At 55.3% G+C, this 18,788-nt stretch overlaps 1 protein-coding gene across 1 annotated transcript; it reads right to left on the bottom strand.

Moving 5' to 3' along the window:
- Positions 1 to 9,770: 9,770 nt before the first annotated feature.
- Positions 9,771 to 14,934, bottom strand: GP5 (glycoprotein V platelet). Its single transcript, XM_063131722.1, has 2 exons — positions 14,900 to 14,934; positions 9,771 to 12,756 (listed from the first exon to the last, which is right to left on the bottom strand). Exon 2 carries the CDS (start codon positions 12,748 to 12,750, stop codon positions 10,807 to 10,809), a length of 1,944 nt encoding a protein of 647 aa, XP_062987792.1. The 5' UTR covers positions 12,751 to 12,756; positions 14,900 to 14,934; the 3' UTR covers positions 9,771 to 10,806.
- Positions 14,935 to 18,788: the final 3,854 nt, after the last annotated feature.

Genomic DNA, 18,788 nt, shown 5'->3' with positions numbered 1-18,788 from the left:
TACAAGCCTGGTTGTTTTGTTTTGAAGAACTTCTCTAAATAAACTGCATTAAAGATTCAAAACTCACGCTTGCATTTATCTGCATGGAGGAATTTGTACAACCTACTTATTTCCCTCAACACCAGCTGGCTCCACGTGAATGGTATCTGGGCACCATGGCATGTTCGCACAGGTATTCCCAGTGCTGCTTCCAGGCAAAGAATTTCTTCTGAGGTATTGGTTCCTCTCTATTCGGCCCTGGTTAGGCCTCATCTAGAGTATTGCGTCCAGTTCTGGGCTCCACAATTCAAGAAGGACGCAGACAAGCTGGAGCGTGTTCAGAGGAGGGCAACCAGGATGATCAGGGGTCTGGAAACAAAGCCCTATGAGGAGAGACTGAAACAGCTGGGCATGTTTAGCCTGGAGAAGAGGAGATTGAGGGGAGACAGGATAGCACTCTTCAAATACTTAAAAAGTTGTCACACAGAGGAGGGCCAGGATCTCTTCCTGATCCTCCCAGAGTGCAGGACCTGGAATAACGGGCTCAAGTTAAAGGAAGCCGGATTCCAGCTGGACATCAGGAAAAACGTCCTGACTGTTAGAGCAGTACGACTATGGAATCAGTTCCCTAGGGAGGTTGTGGGCTCTCCCACACTAGAGGCCTTCAAGAGGCAGCTGGACAACCATCTGTCAGGGATGCTTTAGGTTGGGTTCCTGCATTGAGCAGGGTGTTGGACTCGATGGCCTTGTAGGTCCCTTCCAACTCTACTATTCTATGATTCCAGTGCTATCAGTCCAAAGACAGAATGTGCAGCTAATCTGACATTCTGTCCTTAACAGATTCTTTGTCGAAAGAAAAACAGATGGAAGAAGCAGTGAGAAACCACGGGACGGCTACACATAGGAGATGACATCATCTGGACCCCAGAAACCTTCTCTGACTGAGGCCAGGTGAAGCCTCATCTGGAAGCACCTTATCACAGCCCAAGGAAGGATGGTCCTCCATCGGTTCTGTGGTCTGCTGCCTGTTTCAGGCCGTGATCTATGGAGCATGGGGCGGGGGGGGGGATTAACTGCTGAGGATGGGGTGGCCCCTCCCTCCCCTCCAGTGCGCCCTTCTCAGTGGGGGCTCATCCACCTCAGGAAAAACTGGGATGCAGGCTGGTGAGAAATCATTCAAGGAGGCCCCTTCACCACAAGAATCATGCCATGATGGCCACCGCTTTGGATGGCTATAAAAAGGGGTTAGACAAATGCCTGGAGGAGAAGGCTCTCCATGGCCACTAGTCCTGATGGCTACGTGCTACCTGCAGTATCAGAGGCAGTATGCCTATGTACACAACTGATGGGGAACATGGGTGGGAGGGTGCTGCTGAGGCACTCAAGCCCTGCTTTGTGGGTCCCTGGTCGACAGCTGGTTACCCACTGTGTGGACGGAGTGCTGGACTAGATGGACCCTTGGCCTGATCCAGCCTCAGGGCTCTTCTGATGTCCTTAAGCTGGGCAGAGGGGGAAAGTGCTCCAGTGCCAGCAGAAAGGAAACCTGGGAAGAGATGCCCGGCAGCTCTTTTGCAAATGGAAACGGCGGCCCCAGAAGCGAAGCCCCTTCACCCTCTCTTGGTGCTCAGAAGAATCGGGAGTGAACGCCGTCCTTTCTGAGCGGACCTTCGTGAGGCCGGACTGGTCTGCTGTGCATTGCGCTCTGGGACAGGACTCTCCGGTGGTTCCTTGCTGTGGGTTTGGGCCCTGGGATGTCCTGGATTGTTGCGTGATATAAGCCCTCTCCAACTCCGGCTGCCCACGCTGCGGCTGTAGTTGCCAGTCCTCCATCAGAGCACATTTTCTTACACCTCCTGTTAGGAGCTATATCAGCAGTGGAACGGCTTTTACATGCAGCCCCTCCACCCTCTCTGTATGTGCACACACACACACACACGCACACGGGGGGGGGGGAGAGTTGCGCTTAAGCACAGAACCCTGCCAAAAGAGCTTGCCAAATCTGGAACTCCAGCAACAACATCTGGAGATACTTAGGGCGGGATAAACATGTTCCAGAGCAAATCTATTTTTTGCCATGTTGTAAGGCTAATGTCTGGCAAAGGAGAGAGCAGCTAACTGCTCTTCGCAACAATAGACCCTCTTTCAAAGAACTTTTGTTGTGCTAATTACAGCCAGAAAGGAGAGCCAGGGAGGGAGACAGCGAGGGAGAGCCCTCCATTAGCCTTGGGTGAGAAAGCCCTCCTGGGGCTCAGCCACTGACTGGGGCAAGGAATGGCCTTCTGAAGATGCTTGTGGGGATCAGGAAGTAGCAGGTTCTCACAGCAGGGCTTGGTGACAGCTTTGGGTAATATTTTTATCTTCCAAATTACTGGCAATATTAGTATTTAGAACAGCCTTCCTCAACCTGGGGTGCTCCAGATGTGTTGGACTACAACTCCCAGAATGCCCCAGGCTGGGGCATTCTGGGAGATGCAGTCCAACACATCTGGCGCGCCCCAGGTTGAGGAAGGCTGATTTAGAAGGTGAAGCGGCAATGAGGATCCTTCAGGCTAAACCCAATTCCCTTCAACAACTGCTGATCACTGGGGGCTTTTCTATTTGAGGCTTTTAACCCACACCTTTGCCAAAGCTTCTGCCGCTGAATTCTTTGTGGGAGTAAGATCAGCTCCTTTACATGTGTTTTCTTTTTCTTTTTCTGGGGTTTTTCTTTCTCTACCTTTTTATTTGTTCCGTTACACGACTACCAGGTGGCACTGTGGTCTAGCGGATTACACAAATACGCAAGGCTTCTATAATGCTATTGAGAAAAATACCAGACTTCCCTCATTAGGAAAAAAATAGTGATAACTACAGCTGCAATAATGGTTGCAAAGCACAGGAGAGGCACTGGAGGATGATGTCGCAGTGTAAAGGACCCACAAACTACCACGAGTGAGGAATCATGAGTGCACAATAAAAGTCTCATGTAGGAAGTCTCTCACCTGCCAACCTAGAAGTATTCCCACACACCCCAGCCAATTCCTCTCCCTCCTCTCAACGCTGTGCATGCGGAACGGGGAGAGGAGGGTGTGGTGTAGTCAATGGGCAGGGAGGGAGGGGTGTGTTGGTAACCTTGGCGAGACAGCAGACGGCAAGCAATGAACCACCGTCGTTACTTTGTTAAAGCATCCCTCCAACAAAAAGTAGCTGCCGTACAGGAGTTTATAATCCAAGCACACACCCTGGACTCCCTGGACAGCCTGAGCAAGACCGGTCGGCTGCAGGGTCTGCATTCTGTTCTCATATAAGCCAGTGCCAATTCCACTGCAAGCACACCAGACTGGTAGTTTATCAATGGAACAGAACTCTCAGTACAGTTCACAATGAACACAGCAGTGCATTTGTTTCCTGCGCAGGTCATCGGACTGGATGTATTCTTTGGGACCAGGAGAGGCGGAGTCTTCCAAAGACATCCCATTTGCTCCGAAACCTAGAGCACAGCCTGCCTCACGCAGCATTGACGCTTGGGCTGTGATAGCTTTGGGGCAGGCAAATACCAGAGTCTACACACACACACACTGTAGTAAGTCTTGGCTGCTAAGAGCTCTACTTCAGAGACTGTTTTTTCGGGGACTCCTTTCAATCATGGAATGCAGCCCGCTCACACGTTAAGAGCTCCTGTCCTATTCATGGCACTATAGCCCACTTCACCAGATGCGTGGCGAGAGTCCACTGAAGCTTGTGCCAAATAAAATCTGTTCTTCTTTAAGGTGCTGCAAGACTCTTTGCAATAGACGAATACCGCTGCCCTCTGAAAAACAGATCCAATCTATTACAAGTAGATCAAGCATTCCAAAATAATTGCTAATATCCTTGTACAACACCCAGCAATTTTATAAATTTCCTATTAAGTTCCCTATGATGTGCCTGTTTAAAATTCCCTACAAAATACCTATTTAAAACCATCTGGTTTTATTTATGTGCTTTATTAATTCTTCATCTAGTTCAGCAAGACAGCTAGATGCCATTTCTCATTCATTCATCAGCTCCAGCAAATCTATATTAATCACTTTATTATATCTGCTACAACAATGGAAGAATGTATCTAGTTAATTTTCAGTCAATATTTGATCCTCCCTTCTCATCCACGTGCTTAGCTTAATATAATGCACACTGGGTGCATTCAGACAACACAATAGTCAACCATGTGTTAATAATCATAGAATCAAAGAATAGAAGACTTGGAAGGGGCCTACAAGGCCATTAGGTCCAACCCCCTGCTCAAGGCAGGAATCTACTCCATGGTTGACTATTTAGGGGGTACTCCTCACACGACATGATAATAATCGACTGTGAGTTGACTATTAACACACGGTTGACTATGGCAATAGCTGATCCCGCCCCCCTCTGCCCTCCCACCGAATGGAGGCGCTGGCCCGATTAGAACCCCCCTTCACGACAGGTCCCACAACTGTCAGTACCTGGCGGTGTGCCTGCTCTGTGGCGTGGCCGTGTTTCCGCGGACGTGCACATGCCATTCCTGGCTCCCCACAACCAATCCTTCCACACCCTGAAATCCTTGAGGGTTAAAGCTACGGGAGGGATGCCTGCTGCCCCCCCACTTTGCAAGCATCTCTCCTGTAGCTTTTGGGGAGAAGTCCCTTGACGGGAACAGGAGGACAGCTTGGGGACGGAAACTGCTAATGGCGGCACCCCACCCAGGGATAGCACATGCTCGTCCCGGGAAGCACGTGGGGCCTCGCGGCTCTGTAGGCATGTGAAATAGTCAACGGAGCCCAACAGACAACACAATAATCAACAGTTGAGTAAATAGTCAACTCTACACACTGTTGATTATTTGCATTGTCTGTTTTGGGGGAATAACCGTGGTGTGGAGAAGGCTCGCCAGACAACACAATAGTCAACGGTTCACTATCTAAACCAGGGTTGACTGTTGAAGCAAAGGTTGACTATTATGCCGTCCGAACCCAGTCCTTGTGCAATATCCAGTAACTTAAGTCCCACCTATTTAATGGGTCTGCTCTAACTAGGGCTAACTGAGGATACAACCCATACTGTTAAATTTAACTTTAAACACGCGCCATCGTGGATAAGGTTGCTCTGGCACGCAATGCGGAAAATGTTTTTCTACAATAGCAAAGGCCTTTTTTGGCACATGCAAAGCTGGCTACTGGCTGGCTGGTTGAGACGAGACTTCCTTTTCTTAAGCGGATTACTGGACTGGACCAGAGAGCACAGCTGTGTCAGATGGAGGCACCTTGGAAATAAAGCAGGTACCCCGTGTGACTCCTCCTCCCAAAGGGAGCCAAATCCCGGCTGCCCTGTCCCAGAGCTCCTTGTCACTGCTTAGGGAAGTGGGGGGGGGGGGAAGAGAGACACCGCCTTTATTCCCTGCTGCTGCTGCTGCGCTCTCTGGAGGAACATCAGTGCCAACCTGGGGTATTGTAAACAGAGAAATAGGGGGTGCAGGATGGAGACAGTCCTGCTTGGGAAGAGCAGCTGGGGGGCTTCCAGATGGGGCATTTCCCAAGCAGAAGGTGTTGTCCCCCCTTAGCCAACAAGGTGGAGAAGTGGTGGGGGAAACTTGGGGGGGCGGCGATGAACAGGAGGTGCCATCCGGACTCGTGGGAAGCAAGGCAGCAGCACCATAGCTGCTGTTGGGAAATTCAGGACAGATCACAGGAAGGACTTCTTTTCAGAACATAGAGTTAAACTGTGGAACTCACTATCACAAGATGTGGTGACGGCCACCAATTTGGATGGGTTTAAAGGGGGTTGGATAAATTCCTGGAGGGGAAGGCCATCAAGGGCAACTAGCCCTGATGGCTAAGTGCAACTTCCAGTATCAGAGGCAGTAAGCCTGTGTGCACCACTTGCTGGGGAACATGGGTGGGAGGGTGCTGTTGCACCTGTGTCCTGCCTATGGTTCGCTGGCTGACGGCTGGTGGGCCCCTGTGTGAACAGAGGGCTGGACTAGACGGACCCTGGGTCTGATCCAGCCTCAGGGCTCTTCTGGTGTTCTTCTTATGCCCATAGAGGTGGCACCTGGAAGCAGCCTTCGTGTGGGCTGAGCAGAGGGGTCAGCAGGATGCCAGCAGTGACCACCACCCTCCTCCTCCTCCTCCTCCTCCTCCTCCTCCTCTCTCTTTTCTCCTCAAGAACGGCCTGGGGCTCATCACCATTCCATACTCCCCTTTCAGGGGCTGAAGCGGGCAACCAATCTGTGAGCCCTTCACACTGGCCAAACCATCCCAACAAACGCCCCCTCACTCACGAGGCCTGTGCTAAACTCTGCCAACTGGTGCCAAGCGATGCCACCGCACAGGCGGCCTCCTCCTCCTCCTCCTCCTCGCCTGCCTGTTTGGGCTTCGCCCTAGAGGCCAGCGGCCCGTCTGCAACTGGGCTCACCCTTGTTTTGTCTGTCCTCAGCCCGCCCTCCGCCTCTCCCTTGGCTTCCACTCCACTGGGCTGCCTCTCCACTGTTGAAATTTGCACTGTAAGCTCCTCAGGGCAGAGAGATGCCTTTTTTTGCTGATGAAATGGCATGTACAGTCACACACACACACACGCACACACACACACTGCAATAATAAATAAAGCCGCGTTCAGCTTTTTTGTCCCTTTCTCTGTCTGGAGACTTCTGGGTCACTTGAACGCCGGCCAGGCCGGGCACTGCTTCCACCCGCTTCTGTCCCGACTCTCCATCTCCACAGAGGTTTCTGCTCCCACTCCCACCCCACCCCCACCCCCACCCCACCCCACCCCCACCCCCACCCCCACCCCTCCGCCTGCCCCAGCAGCAGCCCAGGCTTCATGGCCCTGCGTGGGATTCAGTTCCCCGCTCAGCTGCTTTGTGCATGAGAACAGCTACTAAAATTAGCCGTGGGGAGAGCAGGGCGGGGAGGAGCGTTGGCAGGCACTCGGGGCGGTTCATGGCCTCAGCCAGCAAAGCAGGATGATCCCTCGCACATGGAGCAGGATTTGGCCAGGCCAGGGCCCATTCCGCCAGCGCCAGAGAGGGCCGCCGTGGCCTGCTGCTGCTCCCAGCGGTTTGAGCCATCTTGCTTGAGAGAAACAGGGAGCGTGGGGGGGGGGAGCTGCAGAGGAGCGCCCAGCCGCCAAGCAGCCTGGAGTCTTTTGTGATGGGGGGGAGGGAAAACGCCAACCCCCAACGTCACGCCCAAAAGCAGGGGCTGCCTGTGCCTTCCCTGGCCCGGGCGCAGAGGCTCCGGCTGTTTCCAGAGAGGGCATTTCACGGAGGATCCAGAGGCAGCAGCACCTTCTCCTCGGGCGTCTGCCCGGGGGGGGGGGCTCTGGGGGCAACCAGGGGCCTCCACCAGCTCTCCCATCTTCTTCTCCCTCGGGGGTTTTCTGCACTAAGAAAAAAGACGGAAGCGGTGGGGAGACACGGGAGGGTGACGGGTGGGAGATGTGGCCGCCTGCATCCCCCCCTAAAATCCCACGAATTAGGCAGAAGGTTGGCAGGAGAAAAGCCTCCCCTGGGATCTGCAGCCCTGATCAGCAGCCACCCCTGTTTCCCTGCTGCTGCTGCTTCCATCTTTGCTCTTGACCAGTGAAGGGCAGGTGGGCGGGCGAGCTGTGCCATGCCTTTGGCGACTCCTCCGCCTCCACCTCTCCCCTTCTCCCTGGACAGAGCCACACCTCGCCCTGTCCTGGTCTGCACGGGGAGGGGGCATCTCCCCAATCCCTTCCCCAGCCCCAGAGGCCACGAGCGCACAGCCCCCGGGCACCCAAAGGGCTTCCTGGGGGAGCAAGATCCGAGGCTTCTGCCCACAGAGGGGAGCCCAGGCCGCCTCCGCCCCAGTCACACACACACCCCGAGTGGATGGGCAAGGACAGCCTGCACGGAGGGGGGGGGGAGGGGGAGGGCTGAGCCTTGCCTGCTGCCTGGGACCCTACAGCCATTGCTGTGGTGGTGGGCTGGGGGAAAGATGGGCCAGGAGAAACACACACACACACGCCCTCCCTGCTCAGGAGGCCTGGCTTCCTCACCGCCTCCAAAGAGCAGCAGCAGCAGCGGTGGCTCTCGTGTAGGAGCGCAGCTCGGGGCCTGGGGCTTCCCAGCAGGAAACCATGAGCGGCTCCGGAAGAAGGGCCTGCGGCCACCTTTCCGCCGCTCAGAGCAGGAAGTGAACAACTGCTGTAAAGTCCCGGCTGACCCCCCCTGACCCCCCAGCCCTCCCCCCCCCCCGAAGTGGGAATTCCAGCCCCAGAAACTCCCGTGGCCCCTGGGGATGGCTGTGCCAGAGCTGAGCAGACAAAGGAACATCAGAAGAGTCCTGAGGCTGGATCAGTCCGAGGGTCCGTCTAGTCCAGCACTCTGTTGGCACGGTGGCCAACCAGCCAATGGCCAGGGGTGAATGAGCAGGACATGAGTGCCACAGCACCCTCCAACCCATGTTCCCCAGCCACTGGTGCACACAGGCTTCCTGCCCCGGATCCTGAAGGTAGCACATAGCATCAGGGCTAGTAGCCCTTGACAGACTTCTCCTCCTCCAGGAATTGATCCAACCCTCTTTCAAAGCCACCTGGTGGCCATCACTGCATCTTGTGGGAGTGAATTCCATGATTTAACTCTGCTCTGAATTCCTTTTCTCTGGCCTGAATCTCCCACCCATCAGCTTCATGGGATAATGACCCTGCAGCAGTCGGCACCTGGCCAGCCCGGCAAGAGCCTCTCCCAGCCAGCCAAGCCCCCCAGCAAGGGCCGCCGGCTCAGCCCTGCAGCGGAATAGCAGCCCCCCAGCAGCAGCAGGGCAGGCGGCCAAACGCTTCCCTGGCCAGCCTGAAACGAAGGATGAAGCCGCCCCCCACCCCCCCCACCCTGGTCTTGGCCCAGGGCCCTGCGGAACAAGGCAGAGGAGGGTTTGGGGAAGGCACCTCTCCCGGTCCAGCACGCCTGGAAGCAATTCTGGAGCAATTTGGGAATAGCTCCAGTCACTGAAAGGTCCCACCTGAAGGATTCCGGGGCAAGGAAGGGGGGGAGCCCAGGACGGGCAAGAAGGGGGGAGGGGGCACGTCTCTGCGCAGGGCCGGCCGGCTGTGTGCATGTGGGGGTGGGTGGGTGGGTGCTGAATTGCAGCACCAGGGGAAGGGGCACCTGGGCAGGGGGGCTGGAGCTGGGAACGTCCTTCAGGCTGCGCAGAACCCTTGCACACGCACAGCTCTTTCCACATCGCACGCTCCCTTCCATCCTGCATGCACCCACAACCCACTCCTGGTGTGGAGGCACAGCCATTCCCTGGGCAGGAAGAGAGATGCCTGTCCCGACAGGGCCGGGGCTGAGCTGGGCTGGGCTGGGCATGCTGGGCGCCGTGGCCCTCTTTTTGCTGTTGCTGCTGCATGGAGTCATCCACCGGCGTGGGCAGAAGGCCGCGTCATGGTGTTTGCCCAGTGGTTGCTAGGAGGCCAAACAGCCCGGAACCGCAGCAGCCCCAGGGCTCCTATCCGTGGATCCAGACTTCCTCTTGTGCAACGCAGGGCACTGCTCGCAGCAGAAGTGGAAGCCGCTGTTCTGAGACGACCCCGGAGGCGGCCAGGCTGGCCCAAAGGCCTGCTGGAGCCTCAGGAACCCTCCGGGGCAACGCAGCCGTCGTCTTGGCGGGGCCCAGTGGAAGGGCCCGGGGCTGCCAGCCTCAGCGCCGCCATGGGGCCTTCGTGAGCACTGGGGCAGGGGAGCTCCCTCCTGGCCCGGCCCCCTGAGCCACGGCAGGGCAGGCAGCGTGGCAAAGCGAGCCTGAGGGCCATCCTGAAAGGGCACTCAGACGTGGTGCACGTTCTGTGCTCGTTTATTTCATTGAGTACGTTTTAAACAATGCTTTGCTCTTTCAGACAGAAAAAGTTGCAAGAACAGGCAAGTCACAGGAACATTGAGATCTTTGCGTTTAGACGTGAGAACTATTAAGATGGAAATTAACTCCTAATGCTGCCCACATTTTGCTCTGAGTTAAGCAAATCTATACAATATGTGCGAATGGGCATGTTTTGCAAATGTGTTCTTGATCAGGGGTCTTTATCCTGCACTCCTTGTCTAGACCTTGGAGTTGTTACCACCACCCACCCCCAACCCCGCTGCTCAGCCAAAAACAGAGGAGGAGGAGGAGGAGGGGAGGTAAAGCAAGCAGCCGGTGTAAGGATGGGCAGCCACCGGGGGGGGGGGCAAAAGCCCCACCCCCCAGCCTGCCCCTCCTAGGCACACCGTTATGATGGGAGGGAGGCCTCCCACCCCACTCCCTCCATCCCACGGAGAAGAGGTCCGAGGCGCTCCAAGGTCAACCCGAGCCAAAGGTGGCCGTGGCTCGCTGGTGTGGGCATCCCGCGCATCCAGAGCCGGCTCTCCTGCCATCCTGCAGTGAACTGGACGGCATCCTGGGGAGGCCCAGAGGTCATTCCACAGTGGGAGGGGGTGTGGGGGCCGCAAGCCCTGCAGGGCCCGGATGGCTCAAGCGCAGCTCCCAGAGCGCCGGTGAGCCTTGAGGAGGACCCAAGATTGACGGAGGAGGGGGAGGGCACGGGGCCAGTGGAGGAGGAGCTGCCCCCGCCACCATCACAGCCATAGCCGTCCTTCAGGAGTAGTGCCAGGGAAAGCACGGGCGGCCCACGGGAAGGGCCCAGCCTGGGGGTGGGGGGAGAGGGAGGGAGGGGCACCAGGAGGCAGCCAGGGAGTCTTCCAAGGAGAGGCAATTCAAGGGAGAGGAATGAATGGATGTGCAAGGGAAAGCGGGGCTGCGTGGGCGGGCGGGAGCACGGCGCCACGGACCTGGCATTGCCGGCCACTTGTGCTTCGGGCGGACCCCGAGTGCCGGCTCAGGAGCCTTTCAGCACCAGCCCAATGGTACAGTAAGCGCTGCTCTCTGCTTCCCGCGGGCCTGGCTCGGCACCCCTGGCCCAAGGCGTGAGAACAGGCACGGCAGGGGCATTTCTCCTCCTGGCCCGGACTTGCCAGACCTGAAGAGCCACGTACAACGTGGCCCCCACAGCCAGTGCCTGAGTCACCAGTGCCAGGAGGTGGAGGCTGAAAAGAACCCAACCTATTGGGCTCTTGAGATTAAAGACCCACCACCTTTGCCCGATGACCATGGGGGTGTCCATTGTGGGGTCCAGGTAGCTGTAATTATACTCTGCCAGGTAAGGCAATGCCACAGGGGCACCACTAGAGTAGATGCCAGCTGCATCCAGAATCTCTGTGCTGGCATCAGAGAGAGGTGCGGAGGAGGCTGGTGCCGTCTGGGGGACTCGGGATGTGCCAGGCGTGGGCTGCCAAGCTGAAGCCACGAGTTCAGTTCCAGGAGGAGAGGGCGAGGGTTGGCCTTGCGATGGCCAGTGGGCACGAGCCGTGGTGGCCGGGCAGGCAAGCTGGCCCTGGGGGACGGCATGCACGGGAGTGTGCCGCAGCGCTGGGGGGCTGTGGCAGGTCACAGCAGCAGCGTCCTGCACAAGGCCGGTGTTCTTCCGCAGCCAGGATGCAAAGGCGGCAAGCTCACAGCAGCAGCGCCAGGGGTTCCCGTCAAGCCAAACCTTCTGCAAGCTGGGAAGGGAGGCAAAGACATCTCCAGGGAGAGCGCGCAGCCCAGTATTGTTCAGGTAGAGGGTTTCCAGGCGCCCGAGGTGACGGAAGACGTTTGGAGGGAGCCCTGTGATCCGGTTGCCAAAGAGGGAGAGCTCCCGCAGGTTCTCCAGCCCCCCGAAGACCTCCTCTGCGAGGCTGGACAGATTGTTGGAGTGCAACGACAGCGCCTCCAGGCTGGCGAGGCCTCGGAAGACCCCCCCGGGGAGGGCGCTCAGGCGAGGGTTCAGGCTCAGCCCCAGCCGCTCCAGCCGGGTCAGGTTGCTCAGCATGAGGGCCGGCAGAGTGGAGAGCCGGGTCTCGCAGAGGCACAGGCTGTGGAGATGCGGCGTCTCCCCGAAGAGCCGCCTCGGAAGGGCCTGCAGCGGGTTCCTGTGCAGGGTCAGCCGGGCCAGCCGGCGCAGGGGGAAGAAGAGCTCGGCAGGCAGCGTGGGCAGCCTGTTGTCAGACAGGGTCAAGGTCTGCAGCTGGCGGAGGCCGTGGAATGCCCCCGGGGCGACGGCCCCGATGGCGCACGAGTGCAGCTGGAGCTCCAGCAGTGCGCCCAGGTGGGCAAACAAGCCGGGCTCCAGCGAGGCGAGGCCGTTGGCTGACAGAATGAGCTTCTTGAGACTGGACAAGGTGGAGAAGATGTTCCGAGGCAAGGCCACCAGCTGGTTCCTGGACAGGTCCAGCTGTTCGAGCCGGGCGAGGCGTCGGAAGAGCTGCCCGGGCAGCGCAGCCAGGAAGTTCTTGCTCAAGGAGAGCTCCTGCAAGTTGAGCAGTCGGTCAAAGAGGCCCGGCGGGAGGCTCAGCAACCGGTTGTGCTCCAAGGCCAGCTGCTGAAGGCGGAGCAGCGGGTCAAAGACCCCGCCGGGCAGCTGCCGTAACTTGTTGTTGCTCAGCTTCAGGGTCTTCAACTGCCCGAGGCCTTCGAAGCATCCCGGAGAAATCGCTGAGAGTTGGTTAGAGGACAGAATGAGACGCTGCAACACTTTCATGTCGGCGAACAAGCCGTCTGCCAACTCCGTGGCGCTGGTGCTCATGATCAGCATTTGGGTCACGTTGTTGGGAATGCCCAGCGAGGCCAAGTCGTGGATCCCCGCGCCGGAGCAGCGGAAGGCATCTCTCAGGACGTAGCTGCACTCGGACACAACGCTCGGCTGGAAGAGGAGCAGCAGCAGCGCCGCAGGCAGGAGCAACATCCTGGCCTGAAACATCAATGGCTGGAAGTTAGCGGCAAGTTGGATCTGGCCACACTTCCTCACGCAGCGGGCTCACCCGGGGCAACCTTACGTGGTGCCAGGAATGGATTCGCCTTTAGTGTTAAGCAAAGAGGAGGATCCTCTAAGGACGAGCGGACGTGGTTACTGATGCTTGGGGCCATCCCAGGCTTAAAGGGGCTAAGGGGTCGGACTGGGAGTCGGGAGATCCAGGTTCTAGTCCCCACTCGGCCATGGAAACCCTCTGGGTGACTTTGGGCCAGTCACAGACACTCAGCCCAACCTACCCCACAGGGTTGTTGTTGTGAGGATAAAATGGAGAGGAGGAGGATTATGTATGCTGCCTTGGGTTCCTTGGAGGAAAAAAGGTGGAATATAAATGCAATAATAAATAAAAAAAGGAAACCCACGCGTGCCTTTCCGTGGGGGTGGGTCTTGGGCCACTAAGCGCGACTCTTTGTCATTTTCCAATTCGGGCATGTTGGAATGGGCAGGTGGAATGCAGAAGGGAAGGGCTGCGTTGCACAAGGATCTCCGAACTGCCGTATTGCCCCTCTTTTAAAGAATACACATTAGAAACAGGTATTCATTTCTTTTGGAGCCCGTGGCAGCAGAGGCAGGGTCCCTGGGGACCCCGCCTTTTAGGCCCCGACTTGCTTCGCTTCAGCAAGAGCCCTGGTGCACCTTCTTGCCAGCTGTGCGCCCCAAAGCAGGGAGCTGGGGGGGCAGGAGGGAGTGTGCACAGCTGAAGGACAAACTCAGACCAATTGGGAGGAGCTGACGGGGGGGGGGGGAACCTCGCCCAGAGGTTGAGAAAGATGGTGGGGCAGAGGGTTGTCTTGGCAATTCTTTGTTTTAAATTCTAAGTTTAGATCGTGTTCTTCCTGGGATGACAAACTGGAGAACTTCAGTCCCCAGGAGGAGGGAAGATTCTACCAAGTAATGGCTTTAAAATGGCAGAAACTTGGGGGCAGAAGGGGTACACCCAGGACGTCACAGGCTCCGCCCAATATGCAGTATTCACAATTGCTACAGAAACATACATGTTTGAGGTTTCGTTAGTCAGAAACCATCACCTGCTGTTTGAATGTGGGGAAAGATTATTTCTCTGTAACTGAAGCACTAGCTGGGTGGACCATCTTCCCCACTGCCTGCAAGTGGCTTTGGACTAAGTAATCCCAGCAGGCATTACTTTGGAGTTCAATTCACCGGACTCTGGTTTCATTAAGTGAATCTTCTTGGAAATTGTTCCGGTGAGAGACTCTGCAACCAATACGAAGGACGAGGCACATCGCTGGAAAACCAACGGCCCCCCGATGTTTACGTAGCACTCATTGGAGGCAGGCTGTGCTGCAACGGGAGGGTGGTCAAACACGGCTGCTTCGAACGTGGAGCCTTAAAGGCTCACATTAATTTTGCTGCAACAAACAGACGAAATTCGGACACCCCTCTGGGAACGGTCTCAGGAGACTTTAAGCTCCCCTTGCCCAAGCAGCAGCTACGAGGCTGGTCTGGAACGTGAGCGCAGTACAAGGCCAGAGAGTGCCAAGAACAGGTCTCAGCCGATAGAAGGGTATCGAAAACTGGACCCTTTCATGGGGGATAAGGCTCCCAGCAGCTATGAGTCATGGCTCCTGCTGGCCCCAGGCTAACTCCAGGGTGAGGGGCAACTTGTCTCTGAACGCCAGTCCCTGGGAAGAGCCGGAGGGGCCCTCGCACGCCTCTTGCACGTGCGGCCCTCTCCTCGGGCCTGGGTTGGCCGCTGAGCGAGGCAGGGCACTGGACCAGAGGGCGCTCTGCTCTGCTCTGGCTGCAGGATGTGCCCAGGTTCCTGTATCGATCACTGTGATACCCGACTGTCCCATCATGGCTTGGGCAGGGACGTGTGGGGGCAGAGAGTGTGTCTCAGCCGTGTCACTCCCCTTTAGCCTCACAGTCTTGTGAAGAGCACGAAATGAGGAGCTGGCAGGCCTTTGGTGCAGGGTCATTGTGAGGAACACCGCAAGGGTCACCAGCCTCCAGTGGGCGCTGTTCTGGACCCAAACGGCAGAGGTGAGAAGGGGTCTTTTGCCTATCCTGGCCAGCTCAAGCCTCACCCGTGCAGCAAGCCACCCAGAACGTAGCGCCTTACCTTGGAGAGCAGAGAGCACGGGAATGTAGCCGCGACAGCAGCAGCAGCAGCAAGGAAGGACTCGGATGTGATGCTGCAGTTTTTTGGAAGGCCAAGATAAGAGCTAGTGGGCCGTGCCCGGGCATTTAGGGTTTCCTCCATCTTGTGGCCAAGAGCGCGTCACCCCAGCAGCAGGCAAACCTGATACAGGGCTCCACAGGACGTTCCTGCCTTCAGGGCCCAAGGCCGGGGAGGCGCTGCATCAGCAGCAAGCATGAAGGAAGCCTCCATTCTCACTGGAGAAGCGTCAGCTTCCCAGGCCTGACCAAGCGAGCAGGAGCACTCTGTTCACCAAATCCATCCCCCCAATCCCCATTTAAGCTCTGCCCCGATTTCCAGGGAGACAGCGGCTCAGAGACAAGAAGCGTGGTCTGCCTAGGGCCTGAGGGCAAAAGGAGTCGCCCATCCCCAGTTTTGTCCCTCTGCTAAGCTTCTTAGCACACAACAACTTCGGGTTTCCAGTAATTTCCATCACAAGCCAAGTTCTGTCCCGGGGAGTCCCCATCTGTGACCGGGCAGATCAGAGCATGGAAAACCTTAAAAAAACAAAACCCAAGCCTCTGAAGTTCTGCCACGCTGGCTTCTTGTGCCTAGCAGGCTTTTGCCATTGCAGTCCAGCTGCAAGCCCAGGAAGGAAGCCCTCGCTAGAAAGTGCCCAGCAGCCTTCCGCTAACAGTGTATGTGCACCCCAACCCAGTATAAGGAAATGTCTTCCTTCCTGGGGGGCTCACCCCTCTGAAGTGGTGGGTTCTTTTTCTTTTTTCTTTTTAAAAGAAAAGCATCAAAGGTTCAGCCTTGATGGGCCAGACAGCTGATTGGATCTGATCTGGACCTCCTCCCCTCCCACCGCTGTGCCAGAGTCTCTACTCTCTCATCTGGAGAGGGTGGGAAGGTTGGAGGCAGCAGCAGCAGACTGGCTGGACATGAGAACAAATCCCTCTCTCTCTTCAGAGTCATAGAATAGTAGAGTTGGAAGGGGCCTCGAAGGCCATCGAGTCCAACCTCCTGCAATGCAGGAATCCACCCTAAAAGCATCCCTGACAGAAGGCCTCTAGTGTGGGAGAACGCTCTCTCTCTCTCTCGCTCTCTCCCTGGACTCATCTGTTGCATTTATGCACCAGAGGGACTTGTTGAAATTAATATTGCAAAAGTGAGGAGGGCAAATCAATTAAAATCTTATCTGCATGGATTTAATATTGTATTGCAGTTCCACCTGAGAATGGGGGAGGGCGAGTGGAGGGTAAATCCCTCTGCCCACCAACCACAGTCGCCATCAGCCACCGCCGGTCCACGTGCACATGAAGTTAGGATGTGTGTTTGTCCACGTGCGCCCATCATTTCACCCTGTCTTGCTGCGGATTTCACCTGCTCTTTTTCCATCCCCTTTCAGCCAAGTCCAGGGAGATCCTTTGGGAGCTCTACGCTATTGTATCAGATTGAATGGGCTAGTGATACAAATAAACCTGGATACATTGTGGTTTTTAAAAAATTTACTCTTATTTGTATTATTAGTGTCTCAAGTGTGAGTTTGCAAGGAGGGCAGTACGGTGCAAGTCTTCCAAACAGCGAGTGTGGAAGTCACGTATGAGTCAGGACGACGTGCGCCTGCTCTTGTCCTGCTCTTTGGGGATCCGACTGTTCACCGCTCTTCGTTGCCAACGTTCTGCTTCCCGTCTTTTAATCGTGCAGCCGTCCCACCGAGTGCCCGGTCCCGTTGTCCCAGCACTGCCGTCCTCCTACAGGCCTTTCCAGAAACCTTGTCCACTGGGCACACCTTCCTTTCACGTTCGCTTGTTCCACATGTGGGGGGGGGGAACCAAAGGCCCTCCGCATATTGCTAGACTACAACTGCTGACTGGGGTTGACATCTGGTAGGCCGTAGGTTCTCTGTAGATGCTGTACATCACAAGCTGAATAGGAGCCAGCAGTGCGATATGGCTGCAAGAAAGGCCAAGGCTATTTTGGGCTGCATTAATAGAAGTATAGCTTCCAAATCACGTGAGGTACTGGTTCCTCTCTATTCGGCCCTGGTTAGGCCTCATCTATGTATTGCGTCCAGTTCTGGGCTCCACAATTCAAGGACACAGACAAGCTGGAGCATGTTCAGAGGAGGGCAACCAGGATGATCAGGAGTCTGGAAACAAAGCCCTGTGAAGAGAGACTGAAACAGCTGGGCATGTTTAGCCTGAAGAAGAGATTGAGGGGAGACAGGATAGCACTCTTCAAAGACTTAAAAGGTTGTCACACAGAGGAGGGCCAGGATCTCTTCTCGATCCTCCCAGAGTGCAGGACACAGAATAATGGGCTCAAGTTACAGGAAGTCAGATTCTGGTTAGACACCAGGAAAAACTTCCTGTTAGAGCAGTACGACAATGGAATCAGTTGCCTGGTGAGGTTGTGGGCTCTCCCACACTAGAGGCCTTCAAGAGGCAGCTGGACAACCCTCTGTCAGGGATGCTTTAGGGTGGATTCCTGCATTGAGCAGGGGGTTGGACTCAATGGCCTTGTAGGCCCCTTCCAACTCTACTATTCTATGATTCTACCCCTCACAAATACCAGGGATTGCTCTCGGTGGTTCCACCTGGGCCCATGGTCCGACTGAAGCCCAACCGAAGAAGAGCCTTCAGCGTGGTGGCCCCTTTTCTTTGGAACTCCCTGCCCCTGGAGGTCAGGCAGGCACCAACACTGAGTTGCTTCTGGCACCTCCCGAAAACAGCATCATTCCCAGCCAGATTTTATTGGCACTCCTCTTCCTTCTGCATGGTTAGCAACTGTGAAGTAGCAATGCTTCCCGACGGTCCCTGCGGAGAGAAACTTAAGTTGCCCCCCCCTTCTGTCCTTCCGCTGGCAGGCAAAAGGGTTTTTATTTTATCCAGGCAGGCCCTGGGCATATAAACTGTCTGGCTGCTAACAGGGTGTGTGTTTTTAATTGGCTGGTCTTGCTCATTTCTTTGTTTAGAGAGCATCTTACTGTAAGTGACTTTGAAACAACCTCAAGGCTTTTTGGAGGAAGAAAACCCAAAATTTTAATGTATTTTCTTCTCACTGAGAAACTGCTGTTGAAACTCTTCCAGATGATGTAAGCCGCTGGGCCCTGGTTCAGCCTTCCTTGAGAGGAAGGAGGAAATTATTGGGAAACTGAAGAAGTGGAACGGGCAGGCTAAGCACGTTTTTATTTCAAATAGCTCAGAGAACAAAAAATAGTATTTACTATGTACAATTATACAAAAATGCCTTTATTACAACTGGGTACCGTTATAAAAGCAGCAAAACACATTTTGTGTAGGATGATGAAGAGTAGTTTCTTTAAAAAGGGGGGGGATTTCTAGAACGTTCCAAGACTGTGGGGGCTACGGTCAAAGCCATGGTGAGATTTAACCTGAGTAATTGGTGGCGATGCAGAAATTATCCGGCAGTTTGGACAATCCTTGGAAATGGTTTTTTCTTAAAGCCTGATATTATATGGCACAAAAATAACATTTTTGAGCCATTAAACGAACCTTTTCATCATACATACAAACTTTCGGAATCTGGAATTTTGAGGGATGATGAAGCCATGATCCCTTCTAAAAGTCTCAAGACCTGGGATGACCGAGGACACCGTTTAAGAAGAAAAAGAGAGAAGAGACCTCGCAGCAGGGAGGGAAAGGAGTCTTCACCTCTTTAATAGGAATACTGTATATACAGACATAATACTCCAGTAGGTTAAACCCATCCACTTAGGGTGAATTGATTAGCACAATCTTCATAAAAGACTTTCCACTAAAAAAATTAAATTAAAAAATGAGTGCAATTTGTTAAAACATCCAATTTAGAGGTTACAACAGGAAACGAACACATTTGCTTGGTG

The sequence above is a fragment of the Elgaria multicarinata genome, chromosome 8, assembly GCF_023053635.1.
Source record: "Elgaria multicarinata webbii isolate HBS135686 ecotype San Diego chromosome 8, rElgMul1.1.pri, whole genome shotgun sequence".
Lineage (NCBI taxonomy): Eukaryota > Metazoa > Chordata > Lepidosauria > Squamata > Anguidae > Elgaria > Elgaria multicarinata.
The sequence above is the reverse complement of the archived record's forward strand: the minus strand, read 5'-3'. Positions and strand labels throughout refer to the sequence as shown.